The 27,583-nt window shown below is 37.5% G+C and overlaps 1 protein-coding gene across 1 annotated transcript in view; it reads right to left on the bottom strand.

Moving 5' to 3' along the window:
* The window catches only part of LOC108502435 (RNA-binding motif, single-stranded-interacting protein 1), a 66,092-nt gene extending 39,028 nt beyond the window's left edge, over positions 1-27,064 (bottom strand). The window contains exons 1-2 of the mRNA XM_017825394.1: positions 26,891-27,064; positions 1,900-1,958 (exon numbers count right to left, since the gene is read on the bottom strand). Of these exons, the coding sequence (XP_017680883.1) occupies positions 1,900-1,958; positions 26,891-27,042 (211 nt within the window). The 5' untranslated portion in view covers positions 27,043-27,064. The remainder of the gene's footprint in view (positions 1-1,899; positions 1,959-26,890) is intronic.
* Positions 27,065-27,583: the final 519 nt, after the last annotated feature.

Below are 27,583 nucleotides of genomic sequence, written 5' to 3'. Positions count from 1 at the left end.
AACCTCACTGCGCACTTTTCAATCCCCTTCCTTTCCACCACTGAACTGCCCAAGTATTAACGAAATCCCTTTCCAATGTTCAGGCTGGGTTAAAAGAAAAAAACCCAACAATAAAATAACCTCTAGAGGAGTAGAAAATGGAAATATTTCTTCAAAATATAATAGTATTTTCTTACTTTATATTCATACTGAGAAAAGGTTGTGTAATGATGTAACCGAACCAGCTTTAAAGTTTTTAACTTGGGAAAAACAACTCAAGCAGCCTTGTATATCATTGGAGGCTTACTTATCCTGCCAAGAAGCTGAAGAAAGCAGCATATTGTTTTGTGTAACACGTGGTGTTGTGGATTGTTAAATCCTGACATGGAACAAAGTGAGTTAGTTCATATCAAGTCTTGTGCCGCCAAGGCAAAACTAACTTCCCATACCCCAAACTAGCTTTCCATACCCACAGCAGTCTCGGTTACCACCAACACACTGTACGGTGTAATACAAAGCTACTGACACCAAGGATGCCATCAAAGCTGGCTTTGCCACCTTCTAGATGATATATAAACTCAATTGCTTGTTGTTTCAGTTACTTTAAATGCCATGGTGCATTTTTTGGCAAAAGCCAGAGATGCTGTCAATCTTGTGGTTAAATTCCAGTTAGATATCTGCATTCTGCCTACTTATGTTCCTATCACAATTTCAGTGACATGCAGCAAGATTCCCTGGAGTCTTACCTTGCAGTATGGTGTCAAAGCAGGCTGTTAGCTACTGCTTTTCATCAATGAGATTTAAATTCTGTATTGGAAAAATCAGCTTAAATCTCTTAAAGCATTAATGTGAGAATTTCTGTATCACCGACAGGACTACCGAAGACTCCAGGAACTGATGGAATGGATAGGCTAAATCAGTCAAGCGCAATCACAGGCACTAACTAATTAAAATAATTGAAAAGGGCATCTCGTCTTTCCTTGTCACAATGACATCTGCATACAAGCTAGGAAAAAATTCCAGAAATTTCAGTTTCTGAACTGTCAGCGTCCCTTTAAGTTCTTAAGATGGGGAGCTGAGGAGTTATGCCCCTGCATTGCTTCCAAGTTCTGCACAAAACTTGTGTCTTAATTAATTATGAACTCTCCTCCCTCTGCCTATCAGCTTTATGCTCATTCACGGGCGTTATGCTTATTAACATCGCTAAATCAGCTGACTTAATACTTCACTTTGCTTAGAAATTATCCTCTTAATTGTAAAAAAAGAAACTCTGAAATCTGGTATTTCAGCGCCACTCCTTCTCCCACCATGCACCCACTGGGATATAATCTTGCTGCAATTGCAATGAGCAATGAAAATCAGTGAACTGATGTATCCAGTTTATCTAAAGGAGTTCTAATTTTTTTTCCAGACACAATTACTTTGCTGAAAACGAACCCTCTCTTTGCTTCCAATACACTCAATAGCATATAACAAAACACAATTAGAGTACTGGAACATGTAATTAAGTGCTGCTTTAAGCTACTCTAATCAATGGAGCTTATTTCCACAATGTATAATTTTTTTTAGATGCCTAGTATAGTTGAATGGTCTTCTGTAAGCTTCCCTAGTTTCTCCAGGCAAAAGGCGGAAAGCTGCTTTTAACTCCAATTTTGTTTTTAAAATAGAGGCAAACTGCCAGCCAGCACCATGCATGTCAGCTTCACTCCAGCTTGGCTGCACCACTGACACAGGCTGTCTGCCAGCTCCATTGGAGACAAATGGATTGAATACACCAACCATGGGCAAGAATAAGACTAGTTTAGGAATAGGAACAGAGAGGAAGGAAAAAAAAGGTAGAAAGCACTTAAAATACAACATTAACGTATTGTATAGAATCAGTTACGACTTTCAGGTGAATATAAAGGTAAGTGTACATACCTTTGCATTTGTTTGTTGTCTTATCCAAAATAGCCTTCGTGGATACAATTTTCCCATACCTAAAATGTATTACACATATGTAAAGAAAATGAGAAAAGAACATCCTGTTATAAGAGATACACAAATCACCTTATTTTATACCCTAGTATCCTTTACTCTATGCAAAACTGAACAATATATAGACTATATGTAATGAAAACTCATGTGGAGGTGGAAATGACAAAAAAGATTAACAGTTTCAAGCACGATCTTTTCTATTCACCTTATGTTCTCAGTGGCACAACAGAATCACAAAGCAAGACAGAAAAAAAAGTGTTTTATAGAAAAGAATACAATGCAGTTAAAATCGTGGTACATATAAGACACCACATTTTAGACAGAAGCTTGGACTCTCTCAGTATATACACCAGTTAAAGCAGACAAGTTGCCTTGTCAGTGCTAGGCTTGCTAGCTAACACTGTATGTGAAGAAAAAAAAAGAGAAGAAAACCCAACAAAACCTCAACTGACAAACAGAAAAATATTAAATTTAATTTAATATTATTCTGCTCTGGAAAGTGACAAGTGGAAGATTTATGAAAGCTGATCAACAAAGTGGCAAAAAAATTTCTGTAAATTTCTGTAAATATAAACAATTTCAACTAAAACCAAAACATTCCTCAGGAAAGTTTCAATTTTCTTTTTCTCACTGCCTGTTCCTCAGCTTCTCAGTAACTGATGAGCCCAGGTACCAGTCTGCTATGCAGCCCAAAGGTGAGCACACAGAGATCTGAGCAACTAAGCTTGCAGAAGCAAACCCAGTTATAGGAAAATTGCTGTTTCTGAAGTACTCTACAATGTTTATCAGAATTGAGTATTTCGATCACATTTAGAGTAGAATTTATTGTTGCTGGTAAAAACTTGAAATTTCCCTTGGAAGACAAATCCAGTTTCAATGTAAAAGCAGGAACTCTGTTGGCCTGCATCAGCAGCGGAATTGGAAATGGAACACAGGTTTCCCAAGCTTCTCACTCACAATCTCCTCTGTTTGCTTGTGAACTACACTTGATACAGTGCTGTGCGTACACAAGAAAGAAACGATGCAACAGGAGTTTGCTTTCACATGAGAATATAATGCAACTTATTACATTAACAGGTATATCTACATACTGTGCACTAAGAGGCTCTTTAGCATTGTGCAAGAAACCAAAACGAGCTGAAAATTATGAGAAATGTTATCAGTATAAGAAAGGGGAATTTGGAGAAGAATAAAGTTTTGCCATCTTACCTGCTAAATATAATTGCAACAGAGTGAGTATCATTTCAAAAAGATGTTATGTCAAAAGACAACTAACTCAATTTCTGCTGTAGCTGTATTAGTCTTTAAAATTCTTCAAAATATATGAAGTCTAATAAATGATGCTTCATTCACTAAGAGTACTCAAATAACTGTTCACTTGCAAAGTGATAGTTATTCAAAGACAAAATCTATTTACAAAGTACCTTCCCCCAAAGAACATTTAAATACAAGTTTCAATGTAGTTATCAATCTTGGTAACCAATTTCAATTCACCTCACCAGTTTCTGTTTATTCAATGAGCTACTGTATGGCTTCAAATGGTTGCAAGGGAGTAAACCAGGAACATAAGCCACAAGGTGATGGCTTTCTTATTTTATCTGAAATTGTGAGCATCTACACTGGTACAGAATAGAACTATCCATCTATAGCCTAAAAATGTACAAGCATCAATGAAAATCAGTGCATACCTAAATATACCATTTTAGAAACTGTAATAAAGCAATAGAAATTGTGCCTAATAGTTGGAGCAGGTACTTCCTTATTAGTGCCACTTATTTTCCAAATATGTTATTCCATTTAGAAAGCTTTATAATCCCTAAGTCAAAACTTCTGCAGAACTTTTCTTAGTCCAGAGTAAAAACACATGCTATAAATGAGAGAAGTGAACTGTTCAAGTCGCTTGCACCCAGCATGACATTTGACAGCCAGCATTCTCCATATCCTATCAGCTTCCCTAAGCTTCTTAAAGAGAAAAGCTACATAACCAAAGGATGATCTTGTCCCTCCTACTGTTTCAGTTCTTGAAAGCATAGAAAGTGGTGGTGAAGAACTACAGCACTGGGTATCTATGTAAGCACAGTAACTCAGTCGGTTGGTTCAAGGTGGGGAGTCAGGGCTGGTTGTGGACTGCACTGGCCCACCTATGCTGACACACACCAGCCCATAAACAGGTGCCTGTATGTCTGTTCTTTACAGCAAATTTGTGGACCACCTTCCAGTGTGTAAGATGGCTTAGTGATTTATTTCACTGTTCTAGATAGCACAGCTTCTGCAAAGAACCAGCCACCATGGAAGGCTGCCAAGAAATTTCAGCAGTGTGAGTCTAGGAACAAACTGGGAACCAGTATAACAATAGCAGCTATCACCAGGATTTCTCCTACGATATTCCCATGTGCTAGCTTTCCACTCACGCCATGAGGCACAGAAATGCAGTTTACCCGCCCTGACCCTGGCCACAGGGATACATCCCCTCCTTGTTCCCAACATGGGGTCTGATACCAGAGGAAATTACTCCTTGCAGTTCCTCACAAGTGCTTCCTTCAAATGATGACCATCGCAAAAACCTACTTTCTTCCCCTTGAATTCTACAGTCCTAATACTCTGCTTTTAATAGTCTCCTGTCTTCAATTTGTCAGGTGCCACTGCAATCAAAACCCAGCAGAAATCAATGAGCTATGAAATACATCAGTCATGATGTAAACTGATATGTATCACCTGCTTAAAAAAAAAGGATTATAGCAAGCAAGAGAAAATTTATATTTTATGATGTTAGGTCATGCCTGAAGATGATAATTCCTCTCAAAGCTCCTGTACATCTAGTTGTCTTAGGCACTGTCCAGAGGCTTCTCTCCAGCTTCACAGCCTTACTGCATGCTTGGTGAGACTTCCTACCTACAGCAGAGCACTATTTTCATGAGTGGCAGAATCACTTCTACAGTGATTGGCAATTGCTTATTCCCTCGGCCATGGAGCAATTTTTTAAAATATACTTTCTTTTAAATTCAGCATCAGTCTTGAGAAATAACTGCTAATCTAGCTGGTGACAAGCAACTAGGTATCTCTTACTAAGTGGGTTATTTATCTCCCAAAAATAATATCTAATTAATGTTCAGCAGCAATAAAGATTTTCTGGGTTTTTTGAGTGCTTTAAACATATTCTCTCTTCAGTCTGAATTATCTTTGGAGATGGAAAATGTTCTCAGCTTTGCATCTCTTTTCAACACAGCACCTGGACCAATGTGAACTCACATATTGAGAAAGAGAGGGCTTGGGTAAGAGGCAGGTAAATAATTGCCAGGGTGCACTGGGTATGGGATTAAAAGGGATATGCCCAGTAGCAGCCTGTGAACAGTGTACAAGCTATCACTATAGTACAGAACACCAATACAAGTGTCTATCTGCATAGGAGATAAAGAAGAAACTCGTTCAAAACCAAGTTAGGAAGAAATGCAGTATTGCTGCTTAGAAGGATAATGCTTACCACTGCCCACTACATACTCTTGGTGCAGAAATGAAAGAATTACCTTCATCTGCTCAGCTGCCCCAAAATTTATTGCCAGGCAATGTGAATCTCAAACACAGCACTATACCTTTGTCTTAGATACTTTTGAAGTGGAAGACTTGAAGCAAAGCATCACCATATTCTTCTTTAAAATCACATTGTTCAGCAACATGGTCAAAAACAGTGCAAACAATCACCCTGACAGATTTATTACAAATAGCTAGAGATACTTTTAACATTTAAAACATCTCTGAAGCCTAATTTTGGCAATCTCCATGATGTTGAGATAAAAGGGTCCTTATAAAACTAAGTAGATGTATCAACCTGAACCCCTGTTTATTTTTTTCCCTTTGTACATCTGGTAATATAATGAACATACTTGCAAATGTGAGGGTGGTAAGATGCCATCATAAACATGACAAAGAATGGGGAATGAAGTAGCTTGAACTCTCTGCCCCAAGCGCTTTTTTTTTAAGTGTTGAAAGAACTTATCTGTGTGTGCATTAGGGAGGTACAGTAAGAACTGGTAGTGAGAGGTTTGATAAGGTTTCTCTGGAATGAATTGTTCAAATCTTTGGCCACAACAGCTTAATGTAATATATCTTATGCTACCAAGCTTTTCTTTGGACTGCTTTCAAACCATCTTCCAGCTTGTGCTGTGAAGGGTTTCTCTACCACCTGACATGGACACAAACATGCCAGAAGGAACTCTGCTACCATGAAAAATCCTTGCCTTTTATTGCTGTTCAGGTCCTCCATCCTGAACTGTCCAGAACTTTGCATTGAAGATGAGCAGTGCTCTTTCTTTGCCTAAGTCCAATCCAGTTATAAAAAGAGCATTCCTAGAGATCCTGGTGTTACAGCTTGCATTACTGCAGTGCTGTCAGAATTCCTCTGTTATGCAGAAACAATGCTGCATATCTTCTGTGTTTATTCTAGATTAATTTTTACATCTTAGCATCTTATCAATGCCTTCCATGGAATGTTCTTACTTTTAAGAGTCAGAGTCATGTGGTAAAACCAGACATGGATTTCATAACATGTAAGTGGTTCTGAGTATGTGAACTCACTTTAAGGTGGAATAATGAAAGGAAAGGGAATCTGGTTGAACACCAAAATTTCAGTAGGGAGCCAATATTCTCACCAGGTGACTCAAAGACTAGAGAGAGCACAACAAACTGGCAGATCCAGCAAGGAGGGTGATGTGGGAGAGCAGATCAGTTAATCCTAAAATATAATGCAGTTGCTGAATAAATTCCCATCAAAATAAGTCTTACTTTAGACTGGGATAAATAACAAGAACAAAATGCACAAAGCAAATACTTCCAAAGCAATTCCTATATATTAATTGTAACACTAAAAAGAACATGCAGGTGGGGCTGCTTAGTCTGTAAATCAGCTTTAAAAATAAAAGAGGCAACAACAAAGAGACAAACAAAAACCCTTTCTTATTCAAGATGGCCATATTCAGCACACAATATGGTCAGTGGGCACCTTGCACATGCTCTAAATGCAGTAAATTCCTGCTTGAAAGGAAATCATGCTATCTTTCAGTATGACCCTACATAAATGCAGATAACAAACACTGACTTGTGCAAATGAGTGATGTGCAACTTTTAAGATAATCCTCACCTCCCCAAACAGAGAGTGTTGTATTTTGAACACTACAACTCAAAATATGAATATAATATGAAACTGATGGTCTTACTAGCCAAGCCCACACCACCAACTATCTTGCCTGTAGAGTAGGTGGAAGCCAGTCCATTCATCTCAGCTGAGACTTGAAGAGAAGAAACCCTAACAGTCCATGAGAAAGCCTCATCTCTGCTGCAGTTCTCAGCTCCTCTATAATACCTGGTGCAAAAGGAGCAAAGAAAATTCCCTGGAACTGAGGAAAAGAGTCAAGGGAGTTGTCAGTAAGAGCTGACTTGGGACAGCCACCTCCTGTTCCTCACTGATCTTCCAGTGTTCAGAGCATTTCTAAGCCAACAGCAAAGCCAAGGAAACATAATCAGCCCCAGCAATCTTTTGCCCTGGATCCAAAAACCAAGCTCAGAGCAGCACAAAAGGTTTTATCTGGCTCCCATACCTCCCTCTCTCTGTTGCATTTTGAGAAAGTGGTGTACTGAATCTTAAGCTCTTGCTCCCTTTTAAGCTTAGACAAATATAGGGAGTTTTTGTTTCTCTATGTATCAAATTTTTGACTTCCCAGTAAGGGGAATTTCAGAAAATAATTGTTAATACAACACTGCTAGTCCTTGTGATAGCCTGTTCTGATCCTGCTCTGCAGCTATGGGTAAATGTTCTCTTACAAAGACTGGATAAAGAAATTTATTCAATCCAGCGGAATACTGAATTTGGAGAACAGAATCAAACCATATGGTTTCCATTTTTAAATTCTTCTTCACCACATCTATGCCATAGTGTAGAAGGAGACATTGCTGAGAAAATTTTGTCTGTATTTTGTTTTCTGTTGTTGGAAGACACACTATTCTTTGAAAAACTCTTAGGAATAACTCAGTCGGTTTATGGTCACCATGGGCCTAAAAGTCTGCTACTGGAACATAATGAGTACCTACCACCAAAAGCATAATTAAACATAACATAAAAAGTTGCAGTTATGCTTTTCATATTTTTATTTTCACTGTTAATGAGTACCCATAATCTAGCTTAGTATGAGTTGTTTTGAAATTGTTATAGATTTGGCTAATTTATCTGGTTCAGTAAAATCTCCTTTACTAGCTTCAGATAAACAAGCATTGGGTTAATCAATGCCACCAGATGTGCCCTCTTTCAGGCACTAGATCATATTTTTCATGATGTGCAAAATAGAACTTCCTCATTAATCTAAATTAAAGTGTTGCTTTCATGACATGCTGTTAAATGGTCATATGGTTTTGACATAATGCTAGTTCCTTCCTTTCTTACTAATTATCCCTTTGACTTTCTCTGGTACTTCAGAGAGAAAGATGGTGTTTTCCAAATATCCAAATGCCCAAGTAGTTCTCATTGTCAATGTTTATTATTTTACTCAGGAGATAAATAATATGTCCAAATAAATTAGAATCAATTCATATAAAAGCCAACTATTGTTTTGTCTTTACAAAATTATGAAAATTACATTGTGTGCATTAATGTAAAGACTACTTTTGAAATCTGTGTACTTAAAAAAACCAAACAAAAACCCAAACAAAAAACCAAACCTAAACAAAAAAATCCCCCAAACGACTCCCTGCAAACAAAACCAACCAATGAAACAACAACCAAAAAAACCTCCACAGATCATTGGCTTCAATGACAAATCAATAGTCTTACATGCTGTAAATTCTTCATTAAGACCAGCAAGTCTTTCTCATAAGTTCTCTACCTTTAATTCTTCATTTAAATTTTGTATATTTGTGTTTTCAATAAGAATCAGTGGATAAGAGTATATGTCATCATCATTACCAATGCCATTACCAATATCAGCCCAGTGCAAACTACTATTACTTTGGTACAAATAATTTTTTATTCAGGCTCAGTAGGTTACAATTTCAGATTTCCCTGAGAAGTTATCAAAAGCAGCAAAACCAGATCCAAACCCAGATATTCTCTCATCTCTTATAGCTGCCTGTCTTTAAAGGAGCAGAGGCTTTGCACGACGGACATACACGACTTTGCAAAATGTGAACAAACGCCTTCGTTTCTCGGACAATATTAATTTCAACAAATAAAAAGTAGTATTTTATGAATAGGTATTTGGTTTGTAGTGTACACGCTCTACACAAATGCAAATACTCCTTAAAGCTAAAAATAAACAAGAATTCAAAATCCTGGTGGACAGTGAAGAGACACACAGAAAATGATTTTGGAAATAATTATATTTCAGCTACCCAATTTGTTTTTCTCAAGAGTAGTTATTTCCTCGTTCAGACAAAGATGAGTTGTGAGGACAGGGAAGACATGATTTTAGAATCAGGAAATGTTTGTTTCCTCTTGTTCTTGCTCTGTAAAGATGGGAATAACCTCTATCCATTCCGAGAACCTGACTGAAATTCAAGGGGAAAGAGTCCTGTTAGTATCCTACGGCTATTTTTATGACATTTTTGCAAAGGTTTTTCAATTAGTATGCTCCTTTTTGCACAACAAATTGATTATCTTAAAAGCATGACCCACTGTACAACATCCTTTTATTTATCACAACCAAGGAAGACTCTGAGTACTAGTGTCTTCAGGCATTTTAAACGTTTCAGACATATTTCGGTTGACACTAAAGCAGCATTCTTAATGTGGCTTTTTAGTGTGTAGTAAATGAACATATTTCCAACAACTGCCTGCAGAGGTGTTTTCTCTGTCAGTCTTAAGTCAACAAAAATGTGAGGGCATGTTTATTTAGCTTTATTTTATAAGGTTAAGAATGTTGCAATACGTGAAAAAGCAGTTATTCTTCAGTCCTATGATGACACAATCATGGGGGAAAAAATTTTTAAAATAATCCATTAAGACAGACACACACAAAGCCTGCAAAGAGGAGTTGGAGAAGAAGGCTGTCTTGATGTCCTGTTGGGCATCAAGAATTCGGCTGGTGCTACTTTGAGAAAAAACACAACAGCAGTAATATTGATCTAAAAAGAGATTTAAAAGCTTAAGTATAAAATCTTTACACTATGGCTTGTTTGGGGGCTTTTTTAGTTAATTGAAAAGAAAAAAAAAGGCAAATTCTGAAGGATGAACCTGTAACTTCTATTCTAGGCTCTGACAAGTTTATCAGCATCTGTAGTCTCAGTCGCTCCACTGAGGATGTGAATTCAGATACTTGGCAGAGCCATGATTAATAATCACCCTCTCTTCAAGGACAGTTTTTTTGTCAAAGCCCTGAATCTTGGCCTATCTTTGCTCAGCTGCAACATGATTTTTACTACTAAATACATGCCATATAATTTCCTTTTAATCTTTCATAGGCTAGTAAGAAAATAATGTTCAACTTTATGGTAGGGAAGGACCAACACAATAGCTCCAGACACTGAAAAAGGAGAGAACAATAGCAGCTAAAGTGGAAGAGCTGACACCTTGCCCTGCATAGAAGATCATCTTTCACATTTCTGACTCCTAACGATTCTCATCACCCTAATGATTCTTATGAAAGCCAGGGTCCTAACATACTGGTCCTAACTTTGTTGATTATATAGCCGTTTTAACTGTGAAGACACAAGATGTCACATGCGGTAAAGAAAAACAGAATTTCAAGTAACAAATTGTGAAAAATGATCCTATTCAATGCTTCTTGAAGCCTCTGCCCCTGCAGTAACCCAACCTGACTTCTGACAAGCTGAGGTGATTTAGTATAATCTCTGAACCATCTGCTAGGCTATCTGTCAGTTCAGTAGCCTTCTTACTTTACAGTTTATAGGTTAAGCAGGATAAATAACCTATCAGAAACACAAACAGATTTGCCTCTTTGACACACTTTGAAATGCAAGTATTGTCTAAATAACCATAGCTTGCTTACTTCTAAACTGAAGAAAAAGAAAATTAAAATCAAAGTAATGCATTAAACAAAATGACTATTCTTTCAGAAGAAGAAATCGTTTATCATAATCTTTACAGTTTATGAAATCTACAGGTCAGGAGAGCTAAACTATTTTTTCCTAACTAATTTCTGCCTACGCTTTTAGGAGATTTTTCCCTTCACCCATTTAAAAACACACATGTGAAGTATTTTAAAATGTGTAAATTGCGTAGAGTTACGTTTTCAAACATCTGTTTGTAGGGACAAAAATGCTGGTTGACATTAAAAGTGTTGTTTCCTGCCAATGGTCTAGAGAGTTTGATGAGCAATGTGAAAGACCACTACATGTTTCTCTTGTTCATTATGTAGTATTGTTCTTTTGAGAAAAATATTTTAAATATGAAGTGATGTGTGCAAATCAGATTGAACAGTATAGAAACTGATTTGCTACTACTCTACTGCTAATGTAGTATATTGTAATTTATATTAAGTGTTCTTCCACTGAAAGCATTACAGAAAGTTCTACTGTAAGACGTGGAACTGAGGATCATTCATATGAAAATCGTTTGTAGTTATTCGCATAGTCACAAACAATAAATCTCAGTAATCATAAATTATCTGAAATCAAACAACATATTAAGATGATCCACACAAGAAGTCACCAGTAAATGCTGCAACATTAGAAAAATCAAGACGTCTGCCTTTCAATGCCTCTCCCACAAAGCAGGCTGTGCTTCCTAATCTGTACTGTCCAGCATCCTGTTCAGCAGAGCAAACTCTGGAAAATCCAGATTTTACAAAAAAAAAGAGATAACTAATTTAAAAGATATTCAGAATTCTTGGCTAATTCACTTTTTAGTACTACAATTATTCTTACTTAAGAAAACACAGGACAATCTAGATTTTCTCCAGCAATTTGCATTTGCAACCGCTAACAAGGCTATTCAGGTATATGGGAAGAGGTTACAGTTTCCTATTGTTACAAATGGAAGAACAAAACCATGTTATTTTAAGAAAGCAAATGGTCTCACCCTGTTGTTTTCTTACTGTAATGCTACAGAATGGACACAAATTATGCCTAGGTTAAGAACAAAGCACTGAAAAAAAATCTGCATTTAACACACAACTGAAAGCAAAACCTGAAACAATATTATTTGCAAATAATTATCATAGTTTCTGTGGCTCCCAGAAAGAATATAAAAAATACGAGAGCACAGAGTTTCATATAGCCATGAAAGATTTTTAAATAATAATTCATTTGCAAGCAAAATAAGAGAGCATCAAAAAGGTTAAAATTACAAGTCTGAAATATTATTTCTAAAGTCTAGCGATTTCTTTTATCCTTTTTTTCATACTGAGAAATGATCACTACTAAAGACAATGATTTGGGAAGATGAGAAATTAACCCAGATGAATGCTAATATGTATTTATAAGCCAAGCTCATGGCAGGTCTGCAGACGTGCATGTATTGATTTACCACTGCTAGCTGTTTTAATCTGAAAGTGAGGCACTATTTCTACACCCAGCCATAAATCTTGGAAAATTTCAGCCTCACAGATTTTGTAGAGCTTACACTAACAGCCAGAAAGAATAAAACTATGAAGATATAACAGAGCAGTCCTTGTTATTCATAATTCTTTTTTCTCCCCTGTGTTAAACAGTAGAGATCAGCTTGGGAGAATAATTGAGTCCCTCTACCTGAAGACCTTTTATTTTTCAATTCCTCCTCCTCCATCCAAGGAAGACAAAGTCAGTCATTGTCAGCGTATGATGGATTGTCTATTATTTTGTCTATTCCTAAGCATATTTCTTTTTCTTGTGGAAGGGAATTAAGGAAAAGGCAAAAATATAATACATATAAATATATAAATATATATATTTAAAAAATACTAAAAAATAAAATCATTTATCTATGCTTCCCAATACTTTTTCCCTTGTTTTAGTCAGAACAGTATAAATCAAAATGTGTTATTTTGACTACAGTCTTAGCTAGTGTGAGGTTACCCCCTCTCCGGATATAGGTAGATAGGTAGACATCTTTTAATATTACAAGCCTGTATATTTGCAGAAGGTTACTTTTTAATTCGTTCTTGCATGTTAATTTCACTTCTACTGAAAGTTGCTAACCAAATCTTTACCCACAGTTTAAATAGATGATGCCCCACAGAATATGCCATAAAAGTCCTGAAAACCATATCACTGGAGATTGTCACAGTACAAGGGCACTTTCAGCCACATCCTGTTTCCTAAACCCTGATCCATGTGTCAACTCTGAACTACAAAAAAACTGTTTCACATATCGTGCAAATTACATATATACATCTAAAAAAATTACATACATTCATACGTACATGCATACATAATGCTTTTTCTCGCATTTATCTTGTGTTGAAGATGTCTAGTTGCTGGAATAATGCCTATCATAGATAACTTTTTCAAAATACATCAATGTATTTTGTATGTTTTCCTTCTGGTCTTGTAACATGAAGACAACTCAAAGTCAACAGGATGACTCCAAGACTTGGCCTGCTGAGTTAAAATATCTTATACACAAAGATACCTGTTTGTTCTTACCTCTATCTTGCACTAATTTAACACCCCATCTTGGAAAGTGTTGACTGCCTCTCTTCTGTCTGGAAGGCAGAAGAGGGAAAAACCCAATACATTCAAATAACTTCTAGTCTCTCTGAACTGCATTTTAGCAGTAGCTCTTTTATGAAATACTCATAGTAACATCCTGCTTTCAACAGCTATTTTATACTGGAATTAACACCTCATAATGAAGAATCTGTACAATAAACAGAGTATGATCTCTTTTAATTTCTGATAACTTAATGTTAATCATTAGAACAGCACTAAATGGACAAATTATTCAAAACCACTGCTAAGCCTTCCAGAGGCCTTGTCTCCCTAATAGCATGGCATGTAGACTTTATCCCTATTTGAATTTGCTTCTGTAGTCTGAAGTCCCAGCTGTGCTGAATAGCAAATATCTCCATTTCAATAGGGAAAATGGTTGTACTAAAGTAGTTCTCTCCAGGGGTCAATATACTTCAGAAGGCCATTTAAGTGGCTGTATGTTATTGAGCAGAAACATCAGTTCACATATTATTGATTGTAACTGCATGGCTCTGTTGAAAAGACGCCTGCAGTAGTATTAAGTGCTGAGACAGGGACAGAGGAGTGTTATGCATTAAAAAAAATACTACCCATCTGTTGCCAAATTTTAGATAGATGAGCAATCACGAGCTGTAACACAAAATCTAAAGTGCAACCTCTGTGGCTGATGCGTCAGGGTCATATTCAGCAACACTTCCTCAGTTTCACACTGCTTAGACGGTCTTTTGAATATTGATTGAACCAAGTAGGAGGCAGAGTTTGATTTCTGCAGTTTTGCAAAGAGTATGTAACAGATACTTACATGGAAATTTGCTTTTGGTAGCTTAAATATACCATTTTCTTTAAAAACATCATTAACCTGTTCTGATCCCGTCACTACAACAACTAGCCAAGTACAACTGAAGCCTTCTGGAACCACCACACGGTCAGCCCACTCAGCCCTGAGCTGCAGACAGTCCTGCAGTCACAGCACACTGCACTCCAGACTGCCATGGAAAACACACCAAGCTGGCTGAAATCAATGTGATCCCCAGACCCTCATCTCCAGTGACTTTTTCCATAATGATTACGTCAAATACCATCATGGAAGGGTAAGTCCAGTGTCCCAGACTTCACTTTGGCAGTGTGCCCAAGGAAGCACTTGGATCACCGGGCTTCACATTGAAGTACACAGACAATGAAGGTTAATCCTGGCCTAGCAGGAAAAACCCAACCCATAAGCATTTGTGCAAAGGGTTGAGTCAAGACTCAGTCAACTGGGCTCAGAGAAAACTGAGATCCTCTAGTTGGCTATGTCAAGTGCAAGCCTGGATGGAATCTGCATTAAGCAGAGTAAGACATAGATTCAAAGTTTCTTAAAATGAGCAGTGGTAGGAGTTTCACAAACCCAGAGCATCAGCAGATCCCACAGAAGGGACTAGTCAAAAAACACCACAGAGTCAAGAAATATCAAACACTGCAAGACAGCAAAGTTGACAGGCAAGCCCAAAGTCAGTGAAGTCAGTCCTGTATCACCATCTTTCTTGAACAGATTCAACATATGCCAGCAAGGAAGCTTGTATGACATGGGTACAGTGTTTCTGGGCTTTACAGACCTTTCTATTTCAGAGAGCCTGAGATGACTATTTCTTTGCCTACAATAGGGCAGTAGAACGAACTTTTCTCTGAGAAGTGATAAAGTACTATATAAAAGAACCCATAACTTCTATTTGAGGATGAATCTCAATACCTACACTTCAGATTTTAAAATAGTTCATTTTCTAATTTTTCCAATCAATTTAACTAAACAAGATGCTTAAAACAACTTTAATAGAAATCTTAAAATACTTTTTATGAAAACCACTCAGAAGCAGGGAAACATAATGGATACAATTATCACATAGAAAAGGACAGAGAATGCAGTGGCTATACCCAGTGTCAGAAAGCCATCCACTAGTAAAGAGTTAAATAGTATCTAGGTCACTCTACCATCTTTCCTGCACACCCTCAGCTCACTGCATATCGGAAATGCTGTGTGGGAAAGCCAGGGAACTAAACTCACAGACCAAGTATGACTCAGACTGCAGTAATTTAATGATACTTTTATTCTCTTAAATTATCTTTGGGATTAAAAGAATCCACACCCTCAACATGAAACCAAATCACGGTGAAAGGAAGAAACCACAAATTCACAGATCTTTGAGTTCACAAAAGGTATCTAGAAACAAATTAATTATTAATGGTAAGGACTGAAACCTTTCCTACAACATACTATATGGTCAGAACAGCAGAAGGTGAAAAATTTGAGCCCCAGTCAGATGTTCTTCTGAAAGCCCTAGTGGAGATGATCTCAGTGACAGGAATGTCAGAGAACTGCCTGCCAAAAAAATAAAGAACTATCACAGTCAAATGCTGACCTCTACCACTAGAGGAAAGCAGCTTGAGAGAAACAGCCTCACATTTCCTCCAGCACTGAAGGAATTGAACTCAAGAGATGTCAAACATCTTTGGTACAAGCATAAGCAGAAGTCAATTACAGCATCCTGGAGAATGCAGAACACCAGTGACCAAACACAAATCCAGTTAAATTCCTGATGAAAAATTAAAATTTCTGCAAATTCTCTCCCACTGAACAACGCAGAAGTTTGTAAAGGACACTAATGAGCAGATGAAAACATTGGTCTCAGAAATACTCCTTCCTGCCTATAATATAAAATTTTGAAAACTTACTCTTTCCTCTGCACTTCAAGCTGCTTCCCTGTCCCCCACTTAAGGAAAAGACAGAAAAAAGCACAGTAACTACCAGAAAATGAGGAGCAAAGCTAAGATGTCCTAACAGCACTAAGGTGTCTTCTATCACAGGAACTTAAAAATTTTCATACAGAGAAACAGAAAGTAATTTCCCTTTTTTTATGGCAAAAATTTAACTAATTTTGTTGTGGTGATATGAATAGCAGTGGAAGCCCTTTTCACAAGGGTTTTAGTAGTATATTATAATAAGATTATAAAAAATTTAGCATCTGGCTCAACAGTTATATATTTAGATGTATTCCGCTCTGTTTCTAATTAAACTATCCTTTTTTTAAATCCCGTGAGATAAAGAAACTAACAATATTCCCACATCACTAGGATGCTTGTTCAGTAACCAGTTACCTTTGATAGTCAAGTCTTGCTGCTGCTCATCTTTCAGCTACATCCAAAACAGTGAGCCTGTGCTCCTTAGACTACCATCTCAACCTCGGTTCAAGTGTTATTTGAGAAACAGTTGATCGGTGACAGTCAGGGCTGTGCCCTCTTCCTGAGAGGGCCACTCTTCTCCAAGTATTTAATGACATCTACAAAAGTGCATAATTCTGAGTGAGTGTCCTAGACTTCAAAGAGAATTAACAAATATTTAACTGAATAAGCAATAAATAAAATGGGTGGAAAAAATCTTCGGAATTTCTCATGGAACAAAGTAATATGCAATTCACTTGGGAAGAACAGAGGACTGGGACAGATTCTTGTGTATTTTTATAATGTCATAGCTCTGAATATCTGGAAGATGTTAAAAAAAATTGATCCTAATTTACATTTAAAAAGTACATTCATGCCTTGGTATGATGATAGACTTTTCAGCAGCAGTCCTGGCTAATGGTCTTTCACTCCTAGTACTGTACCTCTGTTCTGAAACATGGAAGCCCTGTAAGCCATCACTGACAAAAAGGATCACAAAGCAAGACTTTCCCTCAAGTATCTGAGATCTTCAAAATGTAGCAAGCATACTTTTGGCAACAAATAAAAAAGCCTTAGCAATAAAACTAAGACAAAGCCCTCTGCACAATAAAAACATGTAGCTTCAAGTATGGGAAATGTAAGGGTTTGAATCCAGGGGTGGAGCAGGGTGGGGGAAGGCAAATGATTTACAAACACTCCTTTCCAGATCACAGTACTACAAACAGCAACGCGGGAAAGGAAATGCACATTGCTACGTCAGCTCTGCTGGATACCCCACCATGCTGATACCCTCAGGCCTTGAAGGCAAAAAGTCTCTCTTCTCTCTGCCAAATGGTTTCTCCAGAACTCAGCCAAGGCATTCAGACTTAACACAGGGGAGATTTCTGCCTGGGGTACTGCACAGCTATAGGTTGAAAAGAAGAAGAAAACACAATGCCAAAAGAAAGAACCAGAGACTGTGGAGTTCATTTGGCAGTGTGCAATTATGTAGCTGAAAAGCTCAGCCCTCACTATCAAATAAATCCTAAGTCCACGCTACGGAGCAGTAAGTGGTTTTAAACCCCAGCACTGGCAATAGGAGTGGTGGGGTCCCGACCTTGCTCTGTGTTTTCCAGGATCAGGCCTTTGTGAGCACACTGCAAACAGACAGCTTGAGTCAAGACTTGACTTGAGTCAAGTCATCTATGGGGCATAGGTAAGCATTTCTGTTTTACACCACTGGTGGTTTTGAACATACTAATTCCTTTGTGCTTTTACATAAACACTAAATAAAATTATGTACTGAACTCTAAAACTGTGCTAGTCTCCGGGTTCCAAAAGCTCTTCAGTTACCCTTTCAACAAAGTCCTTGAAACCAGAAATAAGTAGTTTGGCTCTTTTTCAGGTCTATAGATCATTTATTTCTGACATTAAGGGTTTGCAAATAAAAGATTTGAGATTTCTCATGTATTTGTATTACCTTGTATGAAGCTTTTTTTCTCCTGATTTTAGATCTTTTATTAACATAATGCTTATTGCACTATTGCATTCGCTCAGACATTAAAGAAATAGTCCTCACTAATGCAAAAGAATAATTGTTGATATTTTGATAGACTTATGAAAGCTTATTTATGACTACAAGTAAACCAAAAAGCAGTGCTAGGATTTGAAATACTGATAATGTGTAAGACCTATGTCTACAGTGTTCTCTTAGGCAAAAATACTGATCCACACTCTGTCTTTTAAAGATAGTATGTAAAATTACACAACTGCACAGAACACAGAAAACAAACATTTAAAAAGAGCACACATTTTGGACTAACATATTTCAGTTAAGATGACCACAATGATTAGTTAATTAAATCCAATTATTTGTAACCAAACGTGAAGTTACACACATCTTGGTGGATAATTTTTCCTCTTTTGGTAAAATAAGAGATTAAAGTAATAGAAGAAATGGAAACGTAAGGGGCAAGATAGGAGTACAAATCAGAGCATATTTCTTCCACTGAAAATTATTCTGTTAACGATTAACTCTATTCTCATGGGTTATTTCAAGTCGAAGTGTCAAAACAGACCTCAAATCAAAGTCTTTTTTTTTTGAGTTTTCATTTGTGTTTTTTGCTCTATGTCCATGTATCATAACATTATCAACATTCAAATTAAAATTTGACTTTTTTTCACAGGTATTGCACATCTATCTGCAAAGATCAGATATTTAAATGATGAAATGTTAATTCTTCTCTCAGCAATACTTTAGTAATTTAATTTTCTACAGAGTTAGTCTGAGCCTTGAGTAAGGCACTGCTCAAACTAAACTGAGGCAGTTGACATTTTTTGAATGCCAAAACTGGGTAAAATTTTAGGGGTTGTGGGAAAACAACTGAGGATCAAGGCTTAACATTTTGTGGAGTTTTCTAAAGATAAACACTGTTTTTTCTCTCTATTTCCTCATTTACAAGTTTAAGTAGAGGTAGCAGGATCTGAATTAACTTGTTCACCTATATTTGCTACTGCTTTTGTTCTGCAGGTAAAATATAAATATTTATTATCTGGGTTGCATAGTATGTGGAGGTGTTCCTTGTCAACCTTAAACGTAGCATTGCAATAATGCAGGCAAAAAAAGGCTGAAACATTACCAAAAAAAATGACTGGCCTTATAATGCGTCAACATCAGATGGCTCAGTTTTTCATTTCAAGGAGCTAACATTACAGAAATCAGAGCAAAGCAGAATGAACCTCTAGCAAACAAATTCAAGACTTCACAAGATTTCTGTGAGTTACGTGAAACGACACGAGATATTAGACATTGGATATAAGAATCTGCTTGCAAATACTGATCCTGCTTTCTACACTGAAAGGCTTTCTGAAAAAAAGGGTAAGTTTAGTGTAAGCGTGCTGGGGCAGAAACCAACTTGGTCTCTAAGCTGAGTCAATTCTGAACTAGTTTATGACTGAAGCACCTGCCTAAGCCGTCTGTGACAGAAGGGGCATTTTTTGGCATTATGGAACCCACTAAAAAGCCTGATTAGTACTTGTTAACATTTTTAGTAGTCCACTGGAATTAAACAATCCCCTTCAAAATGTTCTGGAATTACTGGTTATTCCAATGAATTACTGCTGCTATCACTTCACATCTGTGTCAGGTCCCTGCCATTGGGGAAACTGGGGACTGGGACCCTGATCAAAGGCATTCCAACAGCTGCCACTGGACATTTCTTTTCTGCAGCTCTGTGGTTACATCTCCATACAACAAATACCTGCAGGCTTGCAAATGCTCACATATTTTGGAGGCTCCATGTTACCAAATCAGCTTTTTGTTTTCCAAAGAGAGATCTTCAATGGTGGTAACTTTTACCAATCTGTTTTTCTAGTGCTTCTTTTACAAGCAGCTGCGGCTGAAACATTCCTTCCACTCTCTTCTCCTCCCTCGCCCCCACTTCCTCAAGGAAATTCCATGGGATCACCATTCCTCTGGCCCCACACTGCAACAAAACTCTCAACTCCCAGGGGAGATGGAGCTTGTGCAATCACTGGATCTCTGCATCTGCGAGCACAAGGCAAACACAGAGTTCCTTCATGCATCTGTATCTGGATTGCTTGTTTTTTAAACAATGTGCTGAGGGGAACTGCTGACTGCTGTTAGGCTAAATGAAATACTGATTTTGACTTCAATCTTTGCCTAATCACAAAATGGAAAGAGAAAATTAAAACTATATTTGTTTTAAATTCAAGAAGTCTCAAGAGCCTATCTGCATCTGAAGGATAGGACTCTAGAAGACAACTTTTTAACTTTTCTTTCAATTACAATTTCCCCAAAAATACCTATGGGTCCCTAACGGCATTCTACAAGAAGGCATTATTATAAAAAAACTGCCCTGAACTTCTCAGAGAGGATTTCAGTGTGGATTTCATTTGATCATGAGGGTAAAACTGTCTGACTTTTATTTCTGATTAATTAAAGTACCAATACTGAGAGGAAGAGAGAGAGTCTTCCTTTGCACCCTGCCAGGTCAGACCCTTCATAACAAGACTGCCAAAAGGAGCTGCTAAACAATAAAGGAAATGACTATTTAAACCAAACACTACGTCTCCAGGCCAATCACAATTCCCATGGCATACCATGTAAATGCCTTGCCACTGACTGTGGAAGTCAAACCCTAAAGAAAAGGAGCATTTCATCCTCCATATCAGGCCTACATCTCTCCAGTTCGTCTGGCAAAAGGAACATACAAAAATGAATAAAATTTCTTTTCAGCTGTGGAAATACCTCTATTTGACAGCTACCTCTTAAAAGATCGTCAGCTAAGACAGAAGCTAGCAGAGCTGGTTTACATACCACAGTGGCATGTAACTCCTACTCTGACAGTTTGTCTATCTGAGAAACAGGGTACATCAGCTGGGCAGAACTAAATTCTGGTCCTGGGGCTCGTGTGGGTGTTTCTCTGCACTGCTGCACTGTGTCCCATGTCACTGTGTGCCTGCACAGGCAACAGCACTGACACAATCAGTGAATACATCTAGGGAGCACACCTTCACCATTCTTGGTGGTATGTTTGCTCTGAAGAGCAAAACTGAGTGAAAACTCAGGTTAAGGAAAATCTACTGCAGATAATACAAACCCCAAACTATGCCACAGTCCTTCAACAGGAAATAAAGAAAAATATGATGCTGGTAACATACAGAACTGAACACTACAAATCACATGCTATTCAATTACTAAAGAATCTATCTCCTCCTACAGCCAAACAACATTCTGTAAACATGGTGTTATTTATTCAGATGCATGCAATACTACTATTTTAAAAAATGCATACATAACACTCTAAAAGAAGAAATTTGCAGAGGGCTTTTTTCTACCCTAAAAAAGTAAGAACGATAGATAGGCTCTTGCTCCAAAATAATCAGTATTAATACTGTTCTCAAAGAGAACAGTTTCCGAGACACTGATGCATCACATTTAATTATATGACATGAAATCATATTCCACATAATAATGAATGCAATATTTCACTGCAGCTGACAAATCATGAAATAAAAATGCAAGAAAATGGAGAATAAAGGAGAAACGAAAGAAGAGAAAAACCACTTTAAAACAAATTGGAGCTCTGAAACTTTCAATTCAACTTTTCCCTACCAACACCATCTATCCATAGGGGTTGTATTCATGTGCTACAGACATTTCCACAAGGCAGAACTAAGCAGCAGTGACCTGCCCAGACCAATCTCCCAAAGAGTTAAATGCAAGAGATGGTCAGAGCACTTCCTGAAGTCCAGACATGTCTTTTTTTCTAATGAGATACGCAGAGTAAAATTAGCAAGTTTCTTGCTCTTAAGTGACAGCAGCACTGCTAACTCCCTGCTACAGTAAATGTTTGAGCTGCAGTTCACCACTTTTCAGACCTGAGTGCTTTTGAAGGAGATGGGAAATGGCAACATGGGGAGAGGTCACAATTACACAGCAAGCAAAGAACATGGAAACATTAATATGCTAATGAACGTCACTTGACTTAATGAAAATATGTGTTTTATTAAGAGCAGGGAATTGAAACAATTTTTAGGTTATTGTGCCTCAAAACAGGGAAACAGAGTATGTAACTTCAAAAAACAAAAGTTATTCTGCTGTGGAAACAAAGCTGTATAGCACGTCTGGCTCAAGTGTTTCAAGAAAACCATTAGCCTGGCAGTTGTTTTAGCTATGCCTGTGTTCATAATGCTGAATATTTAGAAAAGAACCCTTAAAATACTCTCTAAACAGGACATAATTTCACAATGCAAAGGCAGCCACTGCAAGCTTCCGATCATCCTGGCACAGAACAATTGTCTGTCATGGTAATTCTATATTTTTTTACCTTACAAGCAGCTGCTTTTCTGGTTGTAATCCCACTAAAAATGCACATTATAATCATCATGGCTAGGCTTCGTGAGTGAAGATTTGGGAAGGCTCTATCCACATTTGTTACAGGCACGCTGGTGGCTTATGAGGCCAATACGAGATAGCGCTGGTGGCTTATGAGGCCAATAATAATACAGTGATAATTTAAGGGAGAAGACCAACTAAGTGAAACTGTCCAGAGCAAAAAGCAATTTAAAAAATATCATATAGATTACAAACAGCTTGATACAAGCAGCACAGTATGAGCAAACAGCCAGGAAGGGAGAATATGAAAGGGTGGGCTGGTGTGGCAATTGATGCTGAACTGAATAAAGGAGACCTGGGTTAAGGCTCAAAGCTTGAAATCTCACCCTGGGACTGGGGACTGTCAGGAGGATGAAGGGTCTGCTGCATCATCCTCATTTAATGATGTAAATGTCACAAAAGGAGGTCTCTGAAGAAATTCAGCATTACAGAGATGCCATGCTGCACGCTAGCAAGTAAATCACAGGGCTTTGGAACCATGTGGCTTCAGCATAAAGGTCATCCTCAGCAAAGCACAGTGCTTAGTGAGGGTCTGGAAAGCACCTAGAAAACATGCCAAAGCAAGTTACAAACTCCTGACTGAATCTGCTAAGACTCAATCGTGTTAAGTCCCTAATCAGATAAGCAGGCTCAACAATTTCAGTGAATAACTGGAATGGATTTATTCTTGTATCTTCAGATGCAGATATTAAATGAGTTAAAAGAAATTACTATTCAAGAATCATAAAATAAGAAAGTACAATTAAAGTCTAAATAATATATTCATAAACCCAACACAACAGCTGAAGGAAGCATATAAGGTATTGACAGCCACACTAGGAGAAGTGAGAACAATTACGCATGGCTGAGACTACCCCTGCTTCAACAATCCTGTCAAACCAGCTCTTCATGACAGAGGCTTGGTCAGTGCAGCAGATTTCATGCAATGGCACTATATAGTTGTGAAAAGAAACCACACAGCAGTCAGGCAGCTTCCTACAGGCTTCCCCAAACCATGCTCATTGGCTCCTTTCCTTTGCTCTTGTCCCTCTATTTAGCTGATCGCTTTTGCCTGGCCTCCCACAGAAAAGACATTGTCTGTGGGCCATTACATCAATTGCTTTGCCTACTCCTACATACCTGATGGAAAGCTCTTTTGGCCAGGACTGACTCACCTTGTGTCCCCCCAACACTCCTCTGGTTCTGGGTTGACTGTTACGACATCCTTATGACAAACATAATACCTACTTTACTATTCCCCACACTTCTGCCTCTGGCACAACTGATATGAAGAAATTTGTTTTCCCAACACAGAACTGGAGTAGCAGGCTTAGGTTTGAGTGGACTGTTCAGAAACATGGCAGCTTCATTTCCCACACAAAACCCAATAATATTGTCTGAAAAATAGTTATGCTTCAAAGTAAGCCCTCACAACAAAAACATAATCTGCTCTTTTCATCTTGGAAAAGAGGAAAAAAGCTTCAGCTAATAGAAAAACAGAAAGAACCAATCAGATGAAGGTGGAGACAGATTTGTAGAGACATATACTGACAAACTGTGCTCTTGCCAGGAAAATACTTTTCCACAAAGCTGATGAACATTTGCTAACTGTGTTCATAAATACTGCACAGCTGTGCTACAACAGGAGAGCATGCCCAACACTTCCATAACTTGATAAGAGGTTTCTCTAGTGATTCACTAAAAATAATTAAACAAAATTAAAACATAGCCAAAATTAGCACTGCTAGCTGTCATGAGCAAGAACTAAAGCAAATATTGACTAAAGCAAATAAAAGTCACAGTATAATATGATCCCCCCCAAAAGAATTCTGTAGATTATTCTACCTTGTATTCTAATGGATTCTATCAAAAGCAATATTTCTCTACAATAACCATCCCTGAAAATAACTTTTTGTATATGATACAAGTCCAGGATGATCAGAGGGAAAAATCTCTGCAGATGAGATGTTTCTGGTATTTGCAGTAACAATGATGTTTTTCAACCATTATTTCCTCAACCCACAGGTGTTTCTCTGCCTTGTCTGACATTGGTCAAAAGATACAAAACAAGCCAGTGACCTTTTTCTGTACCTCCACTGAAAGCTGCTTTTTGCCAGCTAGCAAGATCATTTCTACAACATGCAGAGCAGCCTTTCTATCCATTCTTAGCATCAAGCACTCCAGCAGACACCCTCTATATGGGCAAGATCCACTCTATATGGGGAAAAGAAGCTAATATTACTCTGAAGCCTCCCAGTAAAATATTAGGCATTTGGAAACAGCTAATGAAAATATTTCAGAGACCTGGAGTAAACACCAGTTTCTTTACTGATTTTAGCGTGCCCAAGATTTTATTCTCTATTTATTTTGTATTGTCTCAGCTTAAACAATGAACATGGCAGGTTCACTTTTAAGAATATCTTGCCCTCTATGTCCTAAAAGTTTAGGCCGATTTGTAGGAAGGGAACAGTTAGCATCTGAAACTTTCCATGATCTACAAAAGTGGATTACTGAGCTTCTGTGAACAGGGTGCTGTCACTTCTATCTTACTGCCGCATCAAGTTAGGTGCTAAGGGACTGTGTTGGCCACCACTAAAATTTCTGGACATCTCACTCAGTTCCTCATCAGAAATGGAGAATTTTGAGACAGGGTTTCCCTTCCTCTCAAGATTCTTAGGAGAGAAATATCTCACAGGAACAAATGCCATAACCTTCCAAGACTAAGTTTACATCAGAATTAACAGTTTCATGGCTGCAGTTCTTGTCTGTTCTTTATTAATACAATTCACGCTATTCCAACTACAATTATATGTTGAATAGCAACAACAAAATTATAATCTTTGGCTATCCAAGAAGAAGAGGACCAGTTACAGCAAAGTATTGAACGTACTTTTTTCTAGGCTGTTCATACATTGATGATATCTGAGACTGTGGAAACAAAAATGTCTTCAGAAAGATTAAGGAGCTATAGTAACCACTGCACAAATAGTAGTTACTGGGCGGCTCCAGTGCAAAATAACCTCCCAGCTCTGTCCTAACATAACATGAGTGCACAGGCCAAGGTTACTTCATCAGTTCAAATGACAAAAACGGGAAGGAAAAATCCACTTCTGTAAAACATGCATTTGCAACTAAAATTCTTCTATATAAATTAGGTATCAGATATTTTGCAATATTAAAAAACAAAGGTACTCCATATAAGCTGAAATCAAAGATTTACTAGGCGTTCCTAGCAATTTTTCTTAGTTGTGTTGTGCTCTTCGAGATGTATGCTTGTATGTTGCTAGTTATTTATCTGCTAAATGGAACATAATAAATGGAACATAATTATTTTAAGAATCTCAGATAGTAGCGTTATATAAAATTTTAATGATAGTCCACTCATTCAAGATAGAATTTGATGTTTTCTTACATACAGTATTGAAAACTTAGCTAATTACTTCTGATTTCAAAATAATCCAGAAAGTGCACTATGAATTTCAGAAGTACTAAGAATTTTAAAAGTTCAGTAAAACATTTATGAAAGGCAATTTTAAACAGTTTATAAACAATGTAACTGCACAGTCTCTTGACGTATGACCCACATTTGAAAGTAACTAAGAGGCATGTGCTGCTGTAAAAATTAAAAAATAAAACCAGTAACTCACACAAGCAAAAAAATCTCATGTTAACAACATTGCCTGAAAACCTTATGCCAGGCCAAGTCTACCCAGAATTCCAGCCACTAGGGAGGATTCTTACATGGATCAAAAAATCATAAAAATAATTGTACAGTAATGTACAGCCAAAAATTAGTCTGAAACTAGGATAAGCCTTCAAATGCACACTGTAATTTACAGTGATGCAGAACAATTACTTGAGGAGTTTATATCAACAGATTTATCTTAGCAGTGAATAGAGAAAAACCTCTCTGCAGGTTCTTAAAAGCAAGTTTCATGTCTAGATATTAATTTTAATTTATCTCTCATTTCAACAGCATCAGGCAGCAATATCAGTAATCACAGTTTTTGTGAAAGTAATGGTTTGATTCAGTTCACCGCTGTATTTCTACTTTCTTTGCTTTTCCAAAGTGCCAAACAATCTTTTCCTTGTGATTGCCAAGGAAGTTGAAACTTGCCAGCATACCATAGCACGAGGTTGGTTGTTCATGAATCTGTTTTTCTTCCCTCATAATCCAAACACTTGTTTTGTATACCTACTATAGGCTTTTAAGGTATGACATTATAATTTACATTTAAACATAGTACTTACGGTTGGCATAATTTTACCAGGTCCTGGTCAGTGGTGTTTGGAGGCAGTGCTCTGATGTAAAGGTTAGTTTTACTTAATTGATCCCATCCTGAGTTGCTGCTGCTACTACTGTTGTTATTACTGCTGGTGGTGCTGGGACTAGGAGGAGCCATTGGGTGGGCTGGTACAATGGACTGCTGCAAAGGAAAAAGCGTGTTAGAGTAAACTATAGATAGCAATCACAGCATGCACATCACATCAGCTCAGTCTACAGTAGCCTGTTTACCATTTGGAGCTCTGTGTTAAATCTGTTTGTAATTACTCATGGATTTTAAAGACAACTGCTTTCACACCACATTTGGGACAGGATTCACAGGCACATTCTAATATACCCAACCACCATTTGATGCATGCTTACTTCATGACACAGGGTCAAATTATACATAACCTCCACTGAATATTACTCATAGGATTTTATCACTCTTTATTGTGTTATCTGATGTGAAAATGAAAGAGGAGATATTGTTCCTCTCGGTTCCAGCAGGTATAAAGTTTATATCACTATGATTGTTTCGCATGTCAAATTGTGGCAGACACAAAGACCACGCTCTTTCCTTAATCTATCCAAAAATACAAAAATAATTAGAAGCCTCTTTTCTATCTCTTCTGGTTTTTAGTACTTCACACAATACTGTTTTGTTTTGTTTTTTTTTT

The sequence above is a fragment of the Lepidothrix coronata genome, unplaced genomic scaffold, assembly GCF_001604755.1.
Source record: "Lepidothrix coronata isolate B3197 unplaced genomic scaffold, Lepidothrix_coronata-1.0 Scaffold118, whole genome shotgun sequence".
NCBI lineage: Eukaryota > Metazoa > Chordata > Aves > Passeriformes > Pipridae > Lepidothrix > Lepidothrix coronata.
Note: the sequence above shows the minus strand (reverse complement) of the source record. Positions and strands in the feature narration are given on the sequence as shown.